The 21,470-nt window shown below is 45.2% G+C and overlaps 2 protein-coding genes across 7 annotated transcripts in view; one reads left to right on the top strand and one right to left on the bottom strand.

Annotated features, from left to right (window-relative positions):
• LOC147580060 (uncharacterized) overlaps positions 1–17,494 on the top strand; it is a 69,203-nt gene extending 51,709 nt beyond the window's left edge. For 2 of the 3 annotated variants that reach the window (XR_015252465.1, XM_086710023.1), the window contains exons 2-5: positions 6,790–6,970; positions 8,877–9,166; positions 12,009–12,090; positions 16,361–17,494. Coding sequence is in view for 2 of the 3 variants with exons in the window: in XM_086710023.1 (XP_086566149.1) it covers positions 6,790–6,970; positions 8,877–8,962 (267 nt within the window). In the remaining variant the exon portion in view is untranslated. Of the gene's footprint in view, positions 1–6,789; positions 6,971–8,876; positions 9,167–12,008; positions 15,267–16,360 lie in introns of those variants that run through there. The other variant, XM_086710024.1, reaches the window with a different exon arrangement.
• Positions 12,381–21,470, bottom strand: part of STXBP6 (syntaxin binding protein 6) — a 252,422-nt gene continuing 243,332 nt past the window's right edge. For all 4 annotated transcript variants that reach the window (XM_025919783.2, XM_086710020.1, XM_086710021.1 and 1 more), the window contains one exon: positions 12,381–15,556. In XM_025919783.2, coding sequence (XP_025775568.1) covers positions 15,533–15,556 — 24 coding nt within the window. In that variant the 3' untranslated portion in view covers positions 12,381–15,532. The remainder of the gene's footprint in view (positions 15,557–21,470) is intronic.

The raw sequence follows: 21,470 nt of genomic DNA, 5'->3' as shown, positions 1-21,470 counted from the left end.
TTATTTTTTCATGCTGGTCATTGGCAGTAATCTCCCAACTGGTTGTATCGACACTCATCTCTCACTTTCAAATCATTGTCGCTTCAGATGTGGCTCCTGATGCTTGCTTTATGACCCTGCCTGATGTTAAAGTGGCAGGGTCTGAGCTGCCAAGCAGGAGAGTGCTGGGAAGGGGCTAAAATAGTGTATTACTTTTCTCTTGCTATATAATAAATTACTATACATTTAGCAGCTTAAACAATATCTGTTTATAATCTCACAGTTCTGTAGGTCAGAAGTCATTCCAGCTTGCCTGGGTTCTATACTCAGGGTCTCTGAAAGCCAAAAATCAAGATGTTGGCCAGACTGGGCTCTTACTTGGAGGCTCTGGGAAGAAGCTTGTAAGCCACTGGTGTTGTGGGCAGAATTCAGTGCCTTGCAGCTTTAGGCCTGTGGTCTCTATTTCCTTGCTGGCTGTCAGCTGGAGGTCATTCTGCTCCAAGAGGCCACCCACATCCCTTCTCACATGGCTCCTCCATTTTCCCAAGCAGCACTGGGGCATTGAGTCCTTTTCATGCTCTGATTACTTGCCCTTCTGCCACTTGCTGGAGAAAATTCTGCTTTTACAGGGCTCATGTGACCAGATTAGGCCCACCTATTCTGATTAGTCTATGTATTTATTTTGAGAGAGAGAGAGAGAGGAGAGAGAGAGAAAGTGTGAGTGGGGAAGAGGCAGAGAGAGAGAGAGAAAGGGACAGAGAGAATCCCAAGCAGACTCTGCTCTACCAGCACAGAGACTGATGTGGGGCTCAAACTTATAAACTATGAGATTATGACTTGAGCCGAAATCAAGAGTTGGATGCTTAACTGACTGGGCCACCCAGGTGCCCTTTGATCAGCAACCTTAATCACATACGCAGGATCCCTTTTGCCCTACGACATGGCATAATCATGGGAATGGCATCTTATCGTGTTCCCAGGTTCCACCCACACTCAGGTGGAGAAATTTTCCAAGGCCAAGGGTCATTGTGGTCATTCTTCAAATTCTGCCCACCACACACAGGGTCATGGGTAGGATTGCTCACCTAAGCAGTTTGGGAAAGGTCAGAGGTGTGAATTAAGACACAGTGCAATGGATGCAAACTTGGTCAGTGACTTGAGTCCAAGGGAGGTCAAGGGAGTAGCAGAGCCCAAATTAGAGACAATATCTGGACTTTTTGTGTTGTGTGTTTGTGGGGTGGGAGAAGCAGTGTGAGGAGGGGGAATAGTTGGGGGGAGATGTGCAATGAGGGGAAGGTGCTGGGAAGTTACTTGGTATTATATAAGCCTTATGAACAAATGACCCAGTGGGTCTAGAAAGAATATTTCTTTTCTTTGGGGCAGCCAAAGCTCCAGTGTCACCTTCCTGACCAGATTTTTCAAGCGCTTCCCCATATTCCTCAGTCTGGCATTCAAAGCCTTCCCTTTCCAGGCTCCCACTTATATTCCAGCCTTATTTCTCACACATCCTTCTCCTGCTGGCTTTTCAGTAGAAGTGGTACATAATGAAATTGGTAACATAGTGAAGGATCAACACCAGCCAATTGTTACCTGAGAGAACTCACAGGTGGTGTTGTTAGGCTGCTGAATTTTCAGTGATGTGGGGTCAATCTCCAGTCTTCAGCACCTCAAAAACAGGCCATGTCCGGGATAGTTCTCAAATAGACACTAATAATAGTTGCTGTCTATGTTTGCCTTGCTGCGTGTACTGATCTTTGCCTCTCCTCTGTTATATCTGGAGTTTCTAGCTTCTCAGATTTGGCTCAGGAGGGACCCTTTCCTGAGCCCTTGCAAATGCTCCCCCTTCCCAACAATTGTAGCAAAACCAATCCAATCGGTGGGGCCCAGTGCAAAAATGAAAATGTGGGGCTCTTGTTCCGAAATGATTAAGAATTTCAAGATGGCGCCTGCCTAGCACTGAAGCGAGCCAGGACGCTTGTATCACTGCACAGGTCGATGCTCAGTAAGCTGTACTCATTGAAGGCCCTCCCATTTCTCCTGGCTCCTGTTTACATCCACAGAGTAGATTCTCAAAAACTGCTGTTGAATGACAACCAAGGATTTCAGATGTGCTGGCATGATATGGAGCTCTTGAAATTCTCTAAATCCATAAACACGGCAGTGAGTTAAATCTTTGGCTTAATGCATGCTATAAAAATGCTAACGGAATGTTGGGCACCTTAAGTAGAAAATGGCAACTCAGTGTAGGAAATGTCATCTAGACTTTGAAATATGGAATACTAATGGGCCTAATGAACATGGAAGCAGCAAATAGTAGGGAAGGTGAGGGACCCCTTTTTAGATCTGCAATACTTCCTTAGGGAGGAGAGCAGAGTGAAAAAGTGAAAAAATAAATACCACCTAGCAAACATTGGGCTTCTAGGCTTTGGACACCTGCTTTCTCCAAGGTCACCAAAGGCATTCTCAAAAGCACCTTGGAGGAGGGCTGGCATGGTGGGGCTGGGATGCAGCAGGACAGGGATGGGACCGACTACTGGCTTTAAAACAACAGCTCTCTAATGAGCTAAAACAATTAGCAAGGCTGCATTCTGCCTTACGGGCCTGACAGGCCAGTAAGAGTTATGAAATGGCCGCTGGCAGATGAATGGGGATTGCCTCCACCATCTGTCTTGCAAATGATCCTGTAGGTACAGCTATTATTTCAGTCAGACACTGGCAGGCGGGCAATTGTTCACAGCCTCTGTGAAGAATAGCGGCTGTCAAGGGTTTGGTGAGTGTTACGACTTCCCACAGACCTATTTTCAGCTGGTGTGAGATATTAAAACATGGAGGGGACAGAGGACACGGGGCCAGTGACTGACCAGGAATTTTAGTGGGCTTCCCCCTCACCTGGGCCACTCTGCCCTTCTCCCAGTATTTCTCCCTTTTGATCCTCCCTGCTCCCCTTACCCTAAGCCTCTTCTCCCTGCTTGTTTTTCTTCCTTTCTCTTTTTGCCTCTTCCTCTCACAAAACTACACAAGTGTCTGGGGAGAAAGGTTACTGTTGCCTCCAGGAGGCCTGGCACGAAGGGATGGGGGTGTTGGAGGTAGAATGTGCCAAGGACGCAAATCAAACCACACTGCACATACTCCCAGAGGCCAGCTCTGGAATCGCTGGTGATACTACCCCAGGGAAGGGGAGGATGCAAAGAGGAGCTTAATAACATAGAGGAAAAAAGCCAACGAAAGACACAGAGCATTAAATATTGTGTCAATCCTGGCTAATAAGGTGGCCGGAAGATAAGAAAAACCAGTTAGAAGACACAGAGTCTCATCAAAATCCCCCAAAGGTAGGTGTGATCTTGAGCACACTCCGTAGCTTCCTGTAATTTGATGATTTCATTTATCAGCATTTTAATTTTCATCCCTTTATGGACCAATTTGAGTGACACGATTCAGCCCACACAGGGTTTGACATGACAGATGGATTCGAAGCCCCCCACACTGCACTCACCTCCACATTCCAAAGCACCGTCCTGAACAGACAGAGTTGAACAGCACCCTGCTGTCCAACCTCCCCTCTGGAGCAGGAGAGGTCTTTGAAAGGATAGTACCTTGAGCATCAAGTTCAAGGGCAGAATCCAATGACTGCTTAGTAACCCTGGTAAATATGGCAAGAATCCCAGCATTCACTGTTTTCCCCTCTCCGACCTCGCTTTCATGCTTACATTCTTCCTCTTCAGCTTTCTCCTCTCTCTCCTCCCCCAACTCTCCACCCACTGGCTCCATCACAAGCAAGGCTTAAAAACAAAACAACAAAACCCTTCTGGGCTGCTTCAGCTGCAGGAGGTGTCTTACATTAACATCGCTGTATCTCATTAGACAATGTAACCTAAGTTTCCTCACTTTGTGCCAGGAAGAGAATCTGAGGACTGTATATCAAGTATTATTGAAATGTCTGTTTCACTCACAATCACCTGAAAGTGTTCTCTACTGGGATTTTGGTAGCATAAAAAGTTGGCGATCTGTTTTTATTTTGTGTTGAGATTTAAACTCAAACCTGTTCCTAAGAGGGTGCAGAGTGTCTAGTGGCTTCCTGACTAATGCCCTACCATTAGAGTGACCATGTGGTTTATCATGAATCTGGGTGCTTTTGAATGAAAAGAGTCCCTATTCATGATTACAACAGGACAACAGCTGTAAACGTGGCTGTCCTGGGCAAGCCTGGGTGCACAGTCCCCTGCCTATCATGGAAAGGCCGAATAGGAGGAGAAGCATTTTGCTGAGATTAAAGATGATTACCTCTTCTTCTTGTTTTTAATGTTTATTTGTTTCTGAGAGACAGAGACAGAGAGAGAGAGGGTGGGTGGAGAGAGGGGGAAACACAGAATCTGAAGCAGACTCCAGACTCTGAGCTGTCAGCACAGAGCCCGATATGGGGCTCAAACCCATGAACAGTTAGATCATGACCTGAGCTGAAGTTGGATGCTTAACCAACTAAGCCACCCAGGCGCCCCAACCTCTTCTGAGTGCCTAGAACCCTAGCTGAACTTGTCAGCCATTTCGCATCTAGTGTATCCCATCTTGAAATTTTATTCTTCTCATGTGACTCTGTCTTTGAGGTTGGGGTCTAGATTCCTCTTTCCATTTCCCCAGGAGAGATCCAGAGTCTTCAGTAAATGCTTGTTGATTACAACTAGGTTGGGTTTGAGAGGAGCTATTGGCTATCCCTGGTTTCAGTGGGACATGCCTACCCTCCATGTTGGGGGAGATCTGTCCCGAGAGCTTAAACACCTCACCTTGGGGGCTAAGGGCTTTGTTGGTTTCCTGTTGCTTCTGTAACAAATTAGCACAAACTTAGTGGCTTGCACCAACACAAATTTATTATTTTACAGTTCTAGATGTCAGAAGTCCTCAAGTCAAGGTGTTAGCAATACTGTGTTCCTTCTGGAAGCTCTAAGGCAGAATCTGTTTCCCTGCCTTTTCTAGCTTCTAGGGGCCCTCTGCATCACTGGATTTGTGGTCCCTTCTTCCACCTTCAAGGCCAGTAGTTTAGCATCTTCTAGTCTCTCTCTCTCTCTCTGCTTTCCTCATCACATAGTTTTTTCTGACTCTAACCCACCTGCCTCTTTCTTATAAGGACCCTTACGATTACATTGGGCTCATTGGATAATCCAGGATAATCTCCCCATCAGGATAGTCCTGATTCTAGCCAAGTAGGAAATTAATCATTTGCCAGAAGTAAAGGATTTTGCCAAAAGAGACTTGGGAGAGTGACAAAGGTCTGGGAGCAGATGCTGTGCCAAGATGCCTGAGATGATGTCAGGCAGGGTTCAGGTGGAGAAAGAAACCATGCCAGTTATTGGAACAGGGAGAATTTAACATAGATCATTGTTAATTAGTAAAAAGGAGTTAACTGCCAAGGGATACAGAAGCAGCAGGTGCAATGTTGAAGGTCCAACTCCAGATCCACAAGGCAGGAGGTGGGGAGAAAGGGGGAATTTGGAATTGAGACACAATAAATCCGTAATGGCATAGATGAACAAAAGGGTTGCCCAATACAGTAGATAAAGATTTTATAGTTTAGAAAATCATCATCCCTTCTTTCCTTTCCAGATTCAGAATTCCAAAGAAAAGGAGAGTACTGAAGGGTTAAAGAAACCATTACCAAATTTGGATGGGGCAGTGGGAGTCCCACCAATATCAAATGTAAAACAGGCAAAGAAAAGGCAGCATTTGTTTATTGTATTTGTTTGTTTTTTTGCTTGGGGGAACTTCAGTGGCTCCTGACAACTGCTTTCTGATTTCCAGAGGCTGGAGAAACTTTCTGTAATTCAGCTGCTCTAATGGGGATAACTAGGAGGCAGCGATCTGAGTGGTAGACTCTGTACAGAGTGGTTGGGGAGGCTGGTGGCTGCAGAGTGTGGCCCTGGGGGGCTCAGTGGGAGGGAACACAGCCATTTGAACCTTCATCCATGTGGACGACTTGCCTGCAGAAATGTGGTCTGTTTATACTCCCATTTGATAGTATTTGATTATGGGATGTCATCAGCTTTTGAATGCCACCTTTTTAAAAATTTGCGTTTCTCTATGAGGCTAACCAGCTTTACATATATTTAGTTCCTTGGATGTTTTTTTTCTTCTGTGAACTCCCTTTGGAGTCCTGCATGGGAACTTTAACTGGAGCAAAGGTTCATTTATGTAATAAGAGTGTACTAAGTGCCTAGTAAATCGTAGGTCCTCAGGCAATGGGGTAAACAAAATAGACATGGTCCATGCGGGCCAGACAGTAAAGAAGAAAATGTGTCTGAGTACACATTTGGTGGGTTCTTCTTTTAGATGCAGTGGTTAGGGAAGATCTTTCTGAGGAGACATGTAAGAGGAGACTTGATAGACAAGAAATGATGGGCCACATGAGGTGTTAGGGAAGGAAGTGTTGTTCTTGGCCTCACAGACAGCAAGGTGAAGGTTTTCAGGCACACGAGGACCTGGCATGCTGGAGAATGGGAAGATACCCAAGCTGGTTAAAGCACAGTGAGGAATGAAGTGGGTTTATGTTCAGTCCCAGCTGAATTCAGGGGCAGACCTGGGCACTATATTCAAGGCTTTCTTTTCTTAGGTTAAAAACCCTACAATGAAACTTTAGGCCAATGTCTTTTGTGGGCATGCTTGTAGAATTAGACTTGTCGGGACTTACAGAAGCCCTCATCTGTTGCTAAGCAGGACTACTATGGATCATTCCTCACAAGGAAGGACAGGTTTGAATAGCTTCGGAAATAGAGTGAGTGCTTTCCCCTAATGGCCCCCTCCTGTCGTTCATGCTTTCGTTAGAGTCAACGGCTATCCCTCATGCTGCCACAGGAACCTTCTTTTGCCCTTCATCCGTCCTCCCTCCACGTCAGGGAGGAGAAACTGAATACGGGGGAACACAGAATGAGGACCCAGCGGGTGGACTATGGTGCACATCCCCTTCCTCCTGTGGCTCCTCGATCTCTTTCATCCAACATTGCTGGTGAGTAGGATGAGCCTGAGGGCTATCTTGTGAGTGTGTGTGTGTGTGTGTGTGTGTGTGTGTGTGGTGGCTCACCCACCATGGAGAATGTGGTGGAGTCCAGAGGAACACCAGCTTGAGTAGGTGGCTTAGACCAGCTCAGCATTAGGCTTGGGGAGAGATAGTTAGGCCTTCTTCCAGGTCTTTCTTCTGCTGCTGCCCAGCTGAGGCACCCCCAGAGGGGAGTACAGAGCTGGCTTCCAGGCTTCCTTTCGTCAGGATAATCATGCTGCTCCCAGGGAGAGGAGCTGAGCAGTGAGTCTTCCCTGTGTCTGAAAGAATGTCCTCAGATTGCATCCTTTGATAAGATCAGTAACCTGTCTTTCTGGAGTAACTAATTATCATTCCTTTCATGTTTATTCAGTGAATTCCCAAGACCTTGGCCATTTTTGTGGTGCTCCATGTTTATCTTATGTTAAGGACAACCACACACAGTATGGGCCTGAATGTGTCTCCATCCAGGGGGAGTATGTCTGACTTCCCCGACTAGTTGCTGAAATTTTATTTTGTTTGTTGTCAACAAAAGACTTCCCAGGTGGAAGGAGAACAGGTGTCTTCATCAGGACGTCAGAACTCTCAAGAGTTACCCCAGGTCCTGGGGTGAGCTGCGTCCAGGCCAACCTATCCAGCACAGTGTTCTCCCTCCACCCCTGGAATGCCCCGAGTCTTTCCCCTTGGGGGTTGCCTCTAAGCCCAGGTGTCCCTTACCCTGAGCAGCCTGGGACTATCTCCTACTATGGTCTTTGTTCTACTTCTCATGATGGCAAGTGGCATAAAACTCTCTGTGGGGGATTCTTTTCCTTGGGAGAGCAGGAAGAGGGGATGGCAGTGCCATCTGACATCATCACGTAGGGTCAGACCCATAGGGGGAGAGGGGGAGGTAGATAAAGGAATCCCTTAGGTGTTGGGTGGGGACTTGCAGATCAGTGTGTTAGGGAGTGACCTAACCTCCTTAGCACTTTGTATTTCAAAGAGTTCCTTTACATAGCACACACATCACTCACCAGGACTGTGAGGCAGGCAGGATGTAGATTATTTTCCTTTGAAACATGAAGAATCAGATACAGAAAGATTATGTAGTTTGCCTGAGGACGAAAAGCTAATGACAAAGCCAGGAAGCTCTCTGCTAGGAAGGATTCTAGTTAATTTACTTTTAAAAAAGAAACTTGCATGGCTTGCAATTTGCTAAAAAAAAACCAAAAAAAACCAAAAGCCAAAAAAACCCCCAACTCCCCCCACCCCCCAAAACCCAACAACACCTAGTGCAATTTTTACAGGAGTAGAGGTTGGGGTTTGGTTGGGGTACATCCACTGTTGAAACTAGCCAGGTCCTTCTTACGTGGACAGTCGTTTACAAATGACCTATTTCCCGAATAGTCTTGGATTTACTTGGACATCATAATTAACAGCACTGTGACAACTATGGGAGAACAGTATGCTGACATCAGTTTTTCTGGGTCTTTCTTTCCTTCTTTTAGCTGAATGCCTAAAGATGCTTCCAGAAAAGGCATGCTATCACTGGTTTACACTGAGATATGAATTCCTTCCTTTTCTCTCAGGGCTATTTTCACACTAGGCCCAGATTCCATTTGTGGAGTAAATGGTTCTAAGTTACTCTCAATCTAAGTCATCTAGGAATAGTCTCTGTTTGAGTAGCATCATCCTTGGAGTCACAGCAATACACCTGCAGATCTTGGACTTCTTTTTTGAAAAGGAGCATGAATTACTACCCAAAGGACAGGACTCATATTCTCCCAGGCCATAAAACCGTTCATGTCCACTCCTGTAGGTGATGGCACAGACCCTAGGGCCAGTTTGTCTTGCTCTTCTCTCTTGTGAATTTAGTCTTTTTGGAAATTTCCTCCAGAAAATGACCCCCACTGGGTTGCATTTGGGCCAGGAGCCTCAGCTGGATATGTGAAATGTCAAGGGTTCTATGTCTACGGATCATAAAAATGGCAAAAGAGACTGGAAAAATGTCTGCTCACATGCCCTGGGCCAACATGGATTTAAGGAAAACACATCCATTCTTCCGGCCATCAGTGCAGTCTGGAAGGCATCACAAGCCTGTAAGTTTTACTACTTTATTTTGGATCCATCACGGAGAAGAAGCCTGCTGCCAAGCTGACTGGCACACATGGAGCCCTTACGTGCCAGGTATGGGGCTAAAATTACTTTTGTGATTTCGTTTAATCCTTATAATAACCTGTGAAGTAGACAATAACTCCCATTTTAAAGCTAAAAAAACAGGTACAGAGAGGGTCGGTGTGTTGCCTGAGACCAACCAGGACTGGAGCTGGGATTTGAAGGACAGGCCCTTCTGGGACCATTTATTAACCACAGTGTAATGCTGCCTCCAGTAAGTCATCACAAGAGGGCACCCTGCCCATGTCCACTCCAGTACAAGATGTGTTTTATTTTTCTTCCCGGGGGTGTGCGGTGGGCATGATTCACACATTCTTTTTTCCCTGTTTCTGTCAAATGCTGAGGCTCCTTCAATACTGGAAAGCTTCAGACCAATCTATATGTGCCTACCTGTATTGGCCACTATAATTTGGAACAGGCTCCAGGTTCCGTGCTCTCAGCACAGAACCCTGTGCGGGGCTTGAACCCATGAACTGTGAGCTGAAGTCTGACGCTTAACTGAGCAGTCAGGTACCCCTATAATTCCAGATCTAAAACACTGCCCAAAGGAAGCTACTGTGGTATGAGTAAAAAGTATGTTCAATAGTAGGAACCAGATTTTCCTTCCTAGGGTAGTAAAAGAAAGGATTCATTTTAAGGAAAACTAACAGAAAGCTTCAGGTTTTAATCACCAAGAATGTGGTGTTATAATTACACAGAGCATTTGGTGCTCATGGTCAGAGTATGTAACGGGAATTGTCTTTAGAAATTGTGAATCATCCAAGCCATGTTTTAGATCTCTGGATAAAGCTACGAATTTATGGGGTCCGTTTTCTTTTTTCTATGTCATCTGACAGTGAGTGGCAAAGAAATTGGGATACAATATCATAGGACAAAGGTTCATATCTAATGTTGACAAGGGACACCAGGGACTTGCAGGATTGGTGATTCCTGACACATCTAAATATGGATGTGTGATGGGGCCAGGCTCCATTTAAATAGCCATCCTCGGGCTGGTTGAACACACAAAGAAAAGGAAAAAAAAAACCCAAACATGTGTTCTATTAAAAAAAAAAGCCTTCACTCCACCTGAGAATCACTGGCATATAATATGTCTAAAAGACAAAATGCAAGAGCAGTGGCAATACACAGCAGCAGCCAACTCAGAATCCCTTAGTTCTGTACGCTGGTTCCTGTGGAACCGAGGGAGGTAGGACAGTGTTGCCTCACCAGCCTACATCCAGCAGTGGCATGTGCCACTGAGGCAGCCCTCCTGAAGACCATGACTCATCAGCAGAAGGAAGAAAATGTGGCACGAAACTTCAGGGCTGGGAAGTGAAAACGTGACTCAGGAAATCCTGAGGCTCCAGACGAGGCTCCAGGGAGAAAATATAATGGGAGTCAAGGCAGGAGGTTACATTATAGCAGTAATTGAGCTGAAATGCATAGTACATTTAATTTCCTTGACAGCTTTAATTTGCTGGTTTAAACCCATTAAGCATCTGGGGAAGCCAGGTGCCGTCATCCGAAGCCTTCTGAGGTAGTTTCGCTTTTCTTTGCAAAACACAAGATGGCCAGGGACACCAAGAGGGCAAGTTTGGGAGTAAAATGTGTGCATTTCTAGTGGCTTCCCAGGTGACAGTGAGGCAGCCCGGGGGGAGACTGCCCTAAGCCACCGTGAGCCAGCACTTTACCGCAGAGGAATAGTTAGCTGAAGCAGGATTTAAAAAGGGACAGCAAGGTGAAGGGCATGGAAGGGAGAGAGGTTGGTAGGAGGTAAAAATGAAGCCGAATTTTTGTGTCAGGCTGGCTCTGGCTATGCAAAATCACTTTGTATGGTAATTCCTGGATGTTCAAAAAGAAAATCAAAGGAAAATCCATAGTTTGCCCCATCTTGTTACAATAGGGCTGTTAGTACATTCACATTTATAGAATAAGTGAGATCTGTCTTGTGGGGGGGGGGGCAGAGATCTGTTCTTTTTCCATGTCTCTTAAGTCTTTACATCTCATACACTGACAATGGCCCACCTGAGGCATTTTCTGGTTTTGTTGACCCGGGAAATACTGGCACCTACCTCACCAGTCCAGAAGGGCAAGAAAGTGGGAGTGATTTCAGGGGCACATAGGAGCACAGCCTCTTTTCTTGCTGTCAGTTGTGAGCATGCATATGTGGAATGTGCAAACGTACATCAAGGTACCACCCAGGCCCACCTCTGCCAGGCACCCAGAATGGATATCAACAGAAATAACACTCAAACATTTGCATCTCTGTTTGAAATTTATTTTTGGTATCTTTTTCCCCCACTCTTCTTCTCTCTGCCTCCCTCACTCCCCGCCCTCAATCTGCTTCTTTAGGCAGATGATCATGATGGGTCAATAGTTTTTCCTAAGCATGTCCTCACTCACAGTCAGGGGGAGGGCACCATTAGATTTTTTATCTTTTTAGTATTATTTTTTAGATTAAAAAACGCTTACCATATTCATCCTCCCCTCAAATTGAGAATTAATGGTGGTGGAATTGCCAGCAAATACAAATTATATTAAGAAAAAAGATCACTATTGCAAAGCAATGGGCTTATAATGAGTTTGCAAGAATTGGGGCCTTTAACTACATAATTAAGGCTGCTTTCCTCATCCAGCCAAGCCATCTCTCTGTCCTGTCTTCTCTGAAAAGTAGAGACTGCAGTCTCGCCCTTCCATCCAGGAAACACTTCAAAGTCCTGCCTGCTTTAGCACCTGTCCATGCCAACCCAGAGGGCTGCTCTGTACAGCGTCACCCAAGTCACTTCCCTTGAAAACAAGCGGGTGATGTGGTATTTATTTCTATAAGAGTAAATCGACATAATTGGATCAAGTCTTATTTCCAATTTAATAGGGCATGAAACTAGTCTGCTGAATGAGGGCCCAGGCTGTAAATGAGTATCTGAGTTGAGAACATCACCAGGATCAGCAGAAAGGTAATTGTTCATTGGCTTAATTCCTTTGCCCGTGAGAAGAAAAAAAAAACCAAAGACTCTTGCTGGATAGAAGCTAATGGTCTAAAGTAAGGTTAGCTCTTTTGACTTTTACACATTTCAGGTTTTACCTTTAGAACATATATAAGGAAACGCTACCATTATGCTAGAGCTAGAATTAGAATTAGCCTTCCGTAGGCCCACAGGATCTTCCCCACAGCATAGAATGAATGATGATGCCTGCCTATTTGGTTGTGTTTTATAGATTTGACAAATAATTGAGAAAAACAAACTTTCATCACAGAGTTAAAATATTTAATGACAAAATGAGAGCTTACTGTAATCGTGAATCATAGAGCAGGTGTTATTTGTCTCTGAAAGAAACAAAAATTATATTTGACATCCTAGAGAAACTTCTGAAGAATTAATAACTGCACAACAGACAGCCGCGGTGTTACGATTCTAAAAACTGAAAAGCAAAACCTATCTTTATTATCCCTTATTTAGGGCATTCTGTAAATATTTTTACATAAATTCACAACCTTTGTTAGCCACAAAAGTATTAAGACAGATTTCACTGTAATTTTAAGTCTAACACAATCTTTTATTTTTTCAGAGCTTAAAAAAAGTTCACTACTGATCTTGTTACATTTTACAAATACATTCTTTAATATGAAACATTAACCTGAACAACTGGATGCATCCTGCATACAGATATCTAATACTAGTGAAGAAAACTACAGCTATGTTCCAGGAAGAAGCAGTAATACTGGGGAGCTTTTCTTTATGTGTTGTCAGTACAATTGAAGAACTCCTTCACAGAAAGAAAGTGTCCCAAAATGGAGTGCAGAAATGAAACAAACGGTCTTCTAGCAGCTCAACCCAACAAATTGGTCCCAAACAACGTGACGAATTAGCAATTTTCTCTAGGCTAGACTGTATTAATATTTTGTATTGCAGCACCTTCTACAAGAGGATAGCGAAGCACTTCACATGTGTCATCACAGGGCAGCTCTGACAGAGGTCAGGAGGTAGAGGAAAGACAGGGGATTGTGGTCCTGGCCTCTCGTAAGGTGGAGGCCTAGGTAGGGCTTTGACCCAGGGAGGTCAAGGGCATGGCCACGGCCTGGAAGCAAATCAATAGGGGAAGCTAATAAAGACCCAGATAGGCGTTCTAATCCAAGCTATTTCCGGCAAGGCTGAAGTCTAAAAGGATAAACAGGGAGTGAAGCTGGAGGGCCCGATGTGGAATACCTACATTTAGGAAGAGTGGCTATCATAATTCTACTGGGGAGGAAGAATCTCAGATTTCACAGTATGCTTATGACCTCATCCTCTGCTCCTTTAGAAGCAGCTCTGCAAACACTCTTGTTAGATACTTGGCAACAAATTTATTTTTGAGTTTGGCCAATTGTCAGGAGGTTTTAGATTTACCCTTTCAATTATTTATACCAACTAGCTAGCTAGAATCCAACTTTGGAAGATGAATAGATCTGTGTGTATGTGTGTTTCCTGAGCTGAGGTCTGCAAACAAAACCTGTTTGGAGTGATTCATTGGGCTTTTCTTAGAAATTATAAATGGTGCTCATCAGATAGAAGGTTCCTGGCTTCTTTGAACTTTTTAGACACTGGAAGAAAAGCACAAAACTTGTACTAAACTTATGTAGTTTACCATATTAATTTTACAGAGAATTTTCTTGAACTGGATCATCTTCCTAAGAGGAGTCAGAAATTTGTGTCTGGCAAATCCCATCTCCCTTTTGACACATACAGTCTAAGATAAATTTTTTTGCCCCCAAAGCCCAACTTTGTCTCCCAGGAATGCTTTATCAGGAGAACTTAAGCTATTTAAATCAGCATAAATAATTCCAAAGTCGTCATCTGCTGCTGTGTAAGAGGCTACAATATACATAGACTCAATCGGCTCAATGGGTAGAAAGGAACAGAAAGGGATCCTGAAGATTCAGGCAGCTTAAAAATCAATGCCCTTGCAGTGGGAGGCTGGGACTGTGTCTGGGGTGTGCTTGCTTCCTTGTTTCATGAAGACAAAACACAACTTTTATATTTAACATTAAACCCTTAAAGAAACAAAACTCCAGACTCTAAACCCAGCACTCCCTGGAGTAATACAAAATCAGGAGGTGTGTGAACCAACTTTATTCAATCTGACTGCAGTGTAAAGCCTTCATGATCATGTTTTATGTCAGACCAGGCAAGTTGCAATTGCCATGAAATACAATTTGTCAAGACACCCACACTTTAAATTACATTAAATAAATAGATAGCAATAACAACATCAAAACCTCCAAAAATCAGATACCATGAAACCGAAGGCCATTTCCCAAGGATATTGTGAGGGTGTTTCTAAAATTGGCATGACTTTGTAAAAAGAAAAGAGATTTTAAATGTAGTATCTTTTCACGTTATCATTTACACGGACCTTTATCTAGACAAATCAATTCTTGATAAAAATCCAAGCTCTTTTCAATACTGGCTGCCGTAATTTGGGACAATGACAAAAGAAAGAGACATCTATGAATGTACAGAAGTTTTTCAATAGGGTTTTCCTTAGGCCTTTAATGTCAAATTTTTACCCTTCATATGATAATTGCAAATAATCAGCCTGGAAACAAGTACTAGAAATACCTAAACTGTAGCTCAGAAAGTAGATTTCTGTCATTCTGATTTGGTTTTTTTGAGTGCTGGTGATGGCTCATGCAAGAAATTACTACATAAAAAGGAAAATCTAAGACTGCTGTTTCCCCCGATAAATCCAAATGTTTCCCATAATACAGACTTCTGTTTCAAGATATAGAATCTTAACCTTCAAATTTAAGAGCAGCTAGGAGACGGAGAGACCAATCACTGCTTGACTCTGATTTCCATCTAGGAACAATAATATCTCATGTTACCATATTAAAAGGTCTTCTGGCTTAATATCACAATTTTTTTCAAGTAAGCTCTACACCTAATGTGGGGCTTGAACTCATGACCCCGAGATCAAGAGTTGCACGCTCTACCAACTGAGCCAGCCAGGCACACCTCTCTGCCTTAATATCAAGAAAAAAAGAATACATGTTGTCAGTTTAGACCCAACTCTGGATATCATTTGGTCCTAATTTTATATTCAAACTACCAAAAAAAAAAAAAAACCCACCTTAAAACAAAAAAAGAGAAAACACATCTAAAGACATATATACACACAGTGGAGAAAAACAAAAACCAAATGAAGCTGATGCCTGCTGCAGCCTTTCTTAGCACAATCATTAGTGAAATGTATCAGCACAACATCTATTCTTTCATATTAACATCTGAAAAGGCAAAGCAAAAAAACCTAAGTCCATATATTGGAAAAAAAGAAGCAAGCAGAGGTCCGGAATTCTTGTAAAAACCGCTGAGCTCTTCCATTTCTCTTAAGAGGGTCATCACCCAGATAGGCAGCTTCTCAACATTTGTGCTTCATGGCGAGCTACGGAGAGACAGGGGTGGCAGAGTAAGGCATTGTTAGGCATTTGTGCTGTTCCCTCCCCAAATCCATGCTGAGAGACAGTACCGAGGTTTCACTTGCTGTGGCAGATCACCTTACTATGCACAGTGACGTCTAGTAAATGTGCAACATTTTCTCAAATAGTCCACTGGGCATTGTGTTTGGGACGCCTCCTTAACAGTAGTTTCATTGGTGTATGTGTCCTGGTGGGAGAGCATGCTATGTGGCTTTCCTTCATTCCACGGGAGTAAATGGAATAGCCAGTGCACAGGCAGAGTGAGTGACCTACCGAGGAGGAGTGGGGGGGAGGAACCGAGGCCTTTGTGCTCCCGCATTACTAGTTATCCAGGAAAACCAACACTCCTCAAATGTACCTATGGACTGATAACCTCAAAGAGTATTAAAAATCAACTGTAGAGAAACAGTTTGCATTAATCCACTCAGTATCTAGCCTGGACATTTAACCAACTTGAAAGCACTTGACCAGGAAGCAGTGTTACTGACTAGGGCTGAACAATACACCAAACCCAGACCTTCATTTGCTACTCCCACTGGCATTTGACATTTGATCTTAGCCAAAAGGCTGAGAAGCGAAAGCCTACTAGTATTTGAGAAATGTGGCTTGCTGAAATGTTAGACCTTTATAAATGGGAACACCAATACTACTGTATCATTCAGTAGCTTCCCAAGCTCAGCTAGAACGCGTGATGACATACTTAAGGAAATATAGGCAGGTACAGAACATAAAGTTAAATCTGACTTTGCTTTTCTTTGATCCTTTCCAAGGAGCCCATAAACTGACGTGAACCAGAAGGCAGAGCTGAGCCTGAACTGTAATTCCGCACGTGTCCAGAATCTGGTATTAGGGATTAATCCCTGGGGTTGCGACTGGAAGTAGAGGACAGGGTTTGTCTTTGAGCAAACAGCAGGTGATTCTTTGGCAGGCAAGAACTTTGTAGAAAGCCATATCATCTGCATCATGACCAGGTTCTCGGTCCTTGAAGAATTAGCAGGGGGATTTGCCTGATTCCACACAGCAGTGCTATCCATCAATCTGAACGGTGTCAATGACTCATTTCTCCGGTGTGACCCAGGGCAGCATAAGTCTCTCTTTCCCTTTCTTTGATGTCTCCAACAACGAGGAGGGTTGGATTTCTCCGGCCCTGGGGCTGCCACTTCAGGTCACCTGCAGATGCAGTGGACATTTCCCTTGCAGCAGGTGTACCGGACCACGTTAGCATGTGATGCAGAAGGGACCTGTGGACCCAGGCCTTCGTGCTGCTAAATTCACCTCAGCTGAAAGACCTCCTTGTGCCTCTCTGCCTGGTGATGCCAGTCTCCACAGAGGCCCCCATGGACCTTCTGCAGTGCAGACACCGAGTCCGTCACTGTCAGATGGTATTTGTGAGTGTGGGGCCGCCGCGGTGCTAAGTGCTGTGGGTTTTTGCCAAGAAGGGTGGAGGTGGCTAATAACTCCTGAACCTGAAGAGTTTATAGTCCCGTGGCTCTCCTCCGGATCTGTTCCACTGCCCCACCACGCTCCGCCCCTCCGGGGTACGGATTCCGCTTCTTGCTCCGTCTCTAGTTTTAATACATTATTTAGCAACGTGGACCATTCAAATCAACCAGAGTTGTTAAGTGTTGTGCATAATGAATACCAAACATAAATATTTGATCAGTGCTGCTGTCCTGTTATTCACTGAGCTGTTAACCTTCAGCTAATAGGCTTGTGCCAATTCACCCCCAGTCATCAATCTTCAGCAACAACTGTATGGCCGTTTGCACCAGGCCCTGGTGACTACTAGGGCATCTGGGATGGCGCTAAAGGGAGCCCCACCCAGGTGAGGCCGTGGCCAACACAGCATTGTAGAAATATGGCTGGATTGGATATTTGACTATTTGCAGTGTCTTTGCAGAAAGTGGCACCATTTCCGTGTTTTTTTTTTTTCATTGTTTTTAAAAATTTTTTTTTTTCAACATTTATTTATTTTTGGGACAAAGAGAGACAGAGCATGAACGGGGGGGGGGGGGGGGGCAGAGAGAGAGGGAGACACAGAATCGGAAACAGGCTCCAGGCTCTGAGCCATCAGCCCAGAGCCTGACGCGGGGCTCGAACTCACGGACCGCGAGATCGTGACCTGGCTGAAGTTGGACGCTTAACCGACTGCGCCACCCAGGCGCCCCTTTCATTGTTTTTTAAAATTCTCTAGGAGTTAGAAGTTTTGGAACATGGAAGGCAGGGTGCTGTTGCTTCTCTGCTACAAGTCTGCTGAATGACCTTGAGCCCTAAAGTCACAGCTGCTCTATACCTCAGTCTCCTTATGTTTAGAAATATTCTCTCCAACTCAAATGCTTATGGGTCAGTTTAGATAGTAGAGTTCCTACAGAAGATGAGCTTACAATTTCCTTTTGGTGTATTTTGTTTTCTTAATATCCCACAGAAATCTTTCTCTTTCACAGCTGTGTAGATTACTCCATCTAAATAATAAAAATAAATTACTTGCACTTGGTTGGAGGGGATTTTAAGAGGCCTCCTGAGGTTGCTTCTGGTTCAGGGGCCCAGAGGGACCAGGTGACTGTAGCAGGGATAGAGGCAGCCAGTCCCTGCCAGTGAGAGAAGTACCTCTTACCGCTTGTTCCCTCCCCCACCCCAACACGAGCTTGTACAAAACAGGGCAGATCACTGTTCCTTTCTGTAGACGTGTCATCTAAGGATGCCTAGGTGCAGGTGCTGCTCTTGCCTGCTGACTCGCTGCCTGTGGCGGGTGTCACAGCATGGCACGCACTGCAATGTTGTGCTTTTTGGGGCAGGGGAAAGTGAGCAGGCCTGCTCTGTGATTGAGACCGTGCCAAGTCCAGAGCTCACAGGAAGGAACCACGCTTCCTCCAGGCAGGCTCAACAGAGCTGGGGGAAAGGGGGTGCAGGAGCATTTCCCATCTGTTCTACTGGAGACAAGCACCCACGTTATCTCGGAGGTGGGGTTGTGCAAAGGTGATCTGCTCGTTAATGTACCTGGGTCATTGCAGGAGTCCTGGGAAAAGTCAGAAAGGTCCTTTTTGCTGCAATCTAGAGAAGGGTGCCATACTCTCCGGCTGGGGGTTACGTGCCCTTATTCAACCAGGGTGCATGACACTGTTGTCTGCTCAGGGTGCTAACATGCGCACCGTGTCTCCACTTGTAAAATGCAGCCCACTCTTTATGAATCAACACAGCTGTTTGTCTGTCTGGGGCAGAAGGGCTTGGGTTCCCTCTCTGAACACCCTCCTCACTAGCAGGTCTGGTGGGGGCTTGGCCAGTGAAATGATATCTTCACGGTCAGGCTATACCAGAGGGTTTAAATCAGGAGTCCTAGTCCCTGGGAAAACAGCCACACCTTATCTAAAGAGGTCAATCTCCTCAATGGGAATACTGCCAATGCTGGTGATTCATAAGCACACATCCCAGATTTAGAAAACCATGTCTGGCCATGACAGTGTCTCGCTCACACTCCCTCAAACACACTAATAGATACCAGCAACCTCTTCACCTCCCCCCTCAGAACACCCACAGGTGGGGAAACCAAAACAAGGGCACGCTGGACCCTGCCTCTTCCATCTCTACTGAAAACAGGCCACTGGCTGGCACTGATCCTCCCAGTGGTCAAGGCCAGAGGCCCTTTTGCCTTTGGTGGACTAATCAGTTTCTGTTCTGACAAGCCCTGTTTCAAGGGTTGTTCTGTGTTTAGAAGGTATTAGCATTTAGCAGGAGCCCTGCCTCCCCCACTTCGGGGCTCAGAAAACCTCTCCAATCCCTCCCCAATCCCTCTGTTAAGGTCCTCAATCACATTTCTCTATCCCCGTACAGTGGTCACTAGGTGACCCAGTAGGGCAAGTTCAACACAACCATTTTTATGGAAATTATTATAACCAATATTAATTTAGATTTATATGTGCCAGGTATTGTGATAATAGATGTATAGGTTGGAATTCATTCAATTGTCTCAAGGCCCTAGGACACAGACACTGTTATTAATTAGCCTTATTATATTGATGAGGGAATTGGTGCTTAGAGAAATTAGGCACTTGCCCAAGGTCACTGGGAGGGTAAATCAAACACAAGATGTTAACCACACTGTACTGCCTTCCCAACCACCTAGCAAGCTCGGCCACAACATCAAGGAAACAGGGCGACCAGGGCCAAGAATCGTGGCCCTCTGGTCAGGTTATCCAACCCTGTGTTTGTACAACCTCCTCCGAGGGGGACGCCCACACGGATGACCTCTGGGTATTGTCTACTCCGCCTTAGGAAGAGTGATTTCACAGACTTCCTTGGTAACCTGCTTCATGATCTAATCACGAACCTACACTCTGGTTTGAGCAGAATGTTATCAGTGCGCAGAATGCTCCCTTCTGTGTGGTAAGGGACAAGAGAGACCTGCCTGCACTAACATTCTTCCCAGACTGAAGACAATTAAAAAACTATTCCCTTAGCTTTCTCTTCCCCAAATCAACACTTTGAATGTTTCTCCAGACTTCCGCTGCCCATCCCCCATGTAAACCACAAGATTTGCTGTTGTTACAGAAGTGAAACTGGGGCGGGAATTCTAGCATTTCCATCTCATTATTATTTCTGTATCACAAAGGCGGGAGAAGGGACCTTAAATCTGAGCTCCCTCTCTCTGTGACAAGTGACAAGCAAGGGTCTGACCTCCAGCAGGCCTGCCTGCATTTTTGGCCACATCTGGCCAATTCTCCTCCAGGGAACCCCAAATGGGCCCCCGAGACGGGCGTGCAGTAAGACCCTGTCACAAAAGAGAACCTGATGACACAGAAGACAGGTCTGTGCAAGGGGGAAGCAGGAAGGGAAGGCAGGAAGCATCCGCTGGGATTCGGATCCGCAGTCAGGCCTGGACATGAGCCCCTGGGAGAGGCCAGCTAGCCTCAGCTGGGGACACTTATCTCACTACTTTTCAGGTTGTCTGTTCTTGTTTCTTCCACAGAAATGGGGTTTTCTGTTGAAGCAAATTAATTTTTTCCCCAAAGGTCACCTAAAAAGCAGATCTGAAAGGCTGGAGCATGAGTCAGAGATGCCAACAGTTATCAGCAGAGGTGGTTTCTGGAAACCTGAATTCCAATCCCTAGCCAGACAACTACCCTTTGACCTAAAGCACAAGATCAGCAATAAATCCTCTTTATCACCTGACCAACACGGCAGCTCTTTCCTTTGGTTTTCAACTGCCTCAGAGAGCGGGATGCCAATAAAAACTCCCCTTTCCCCTTCTGAAAGGCACGTTCTTAGGGAGCGTGTGAATGTGCATGTGTGCGCCTGTGGTCACGTGGGAACTGCCATGCCCTGGATCCAGGGCAGGTAGGAACCCTGCGGGCAGCTCTGCGTGAGTCAGGTCAGCCTGAGAGATGCAAGGCCTCTTACAGAGGGGCAACCAGCCCTGAGGTGCACAGTGCACTAAAGCTTGCTTTTCATACAGTGAAGAGATAAGAACACAGGATGCTAGGCTCATGGCCGGGACCGGAAAAGGACGGCAAGGAAAAGTAAGCATGAGCAGCCCAAAGTCCTTTTTCCAGCACTGGCCAAGGGAGGATGGATATTCTTAGGTCTGACCTCCCCTACCCCCCATCCTGTTCCCTGAAACTTGAGCCCTAAAATTCTGGGAAGGAACTAAAGATGGTCCACATTTTCCGAAGATCCAGATCCAAGGTCAGAGACAGAGATAAAGGCATCAGAAAGGAGATATACAAAGAAACAGGTACAAGAAATCTTTCATGATTCTGGTACTTACTAAAACAGCAGGTTGCATAACGAGGCCAAATAAAAAACGGCTGGATTTTGTATCTTCCACCATGGGAAATGCACTGACATGAGTTTCTTGGAGCCCGAGCTCCCTGACCACCCGGAGTG

This window comes from Puma concolor, chromosome B3 (genome assembly GCF_028749965.1).
Source record: "Puma concolor isolate L17-30 chromosome B3, mPumCon1.1.hap2, whole genome shotgun sequence".
Taxonomy (NCBI): domain Eukaryota; kingdom Metazoa; phylum Chordata; class Mammalia; order Carnivora; family Felidae; genus Puma; species Puma concolor.
This window is presented reverse-complemented; position numbering and strand designations above follow the sequence as displayed.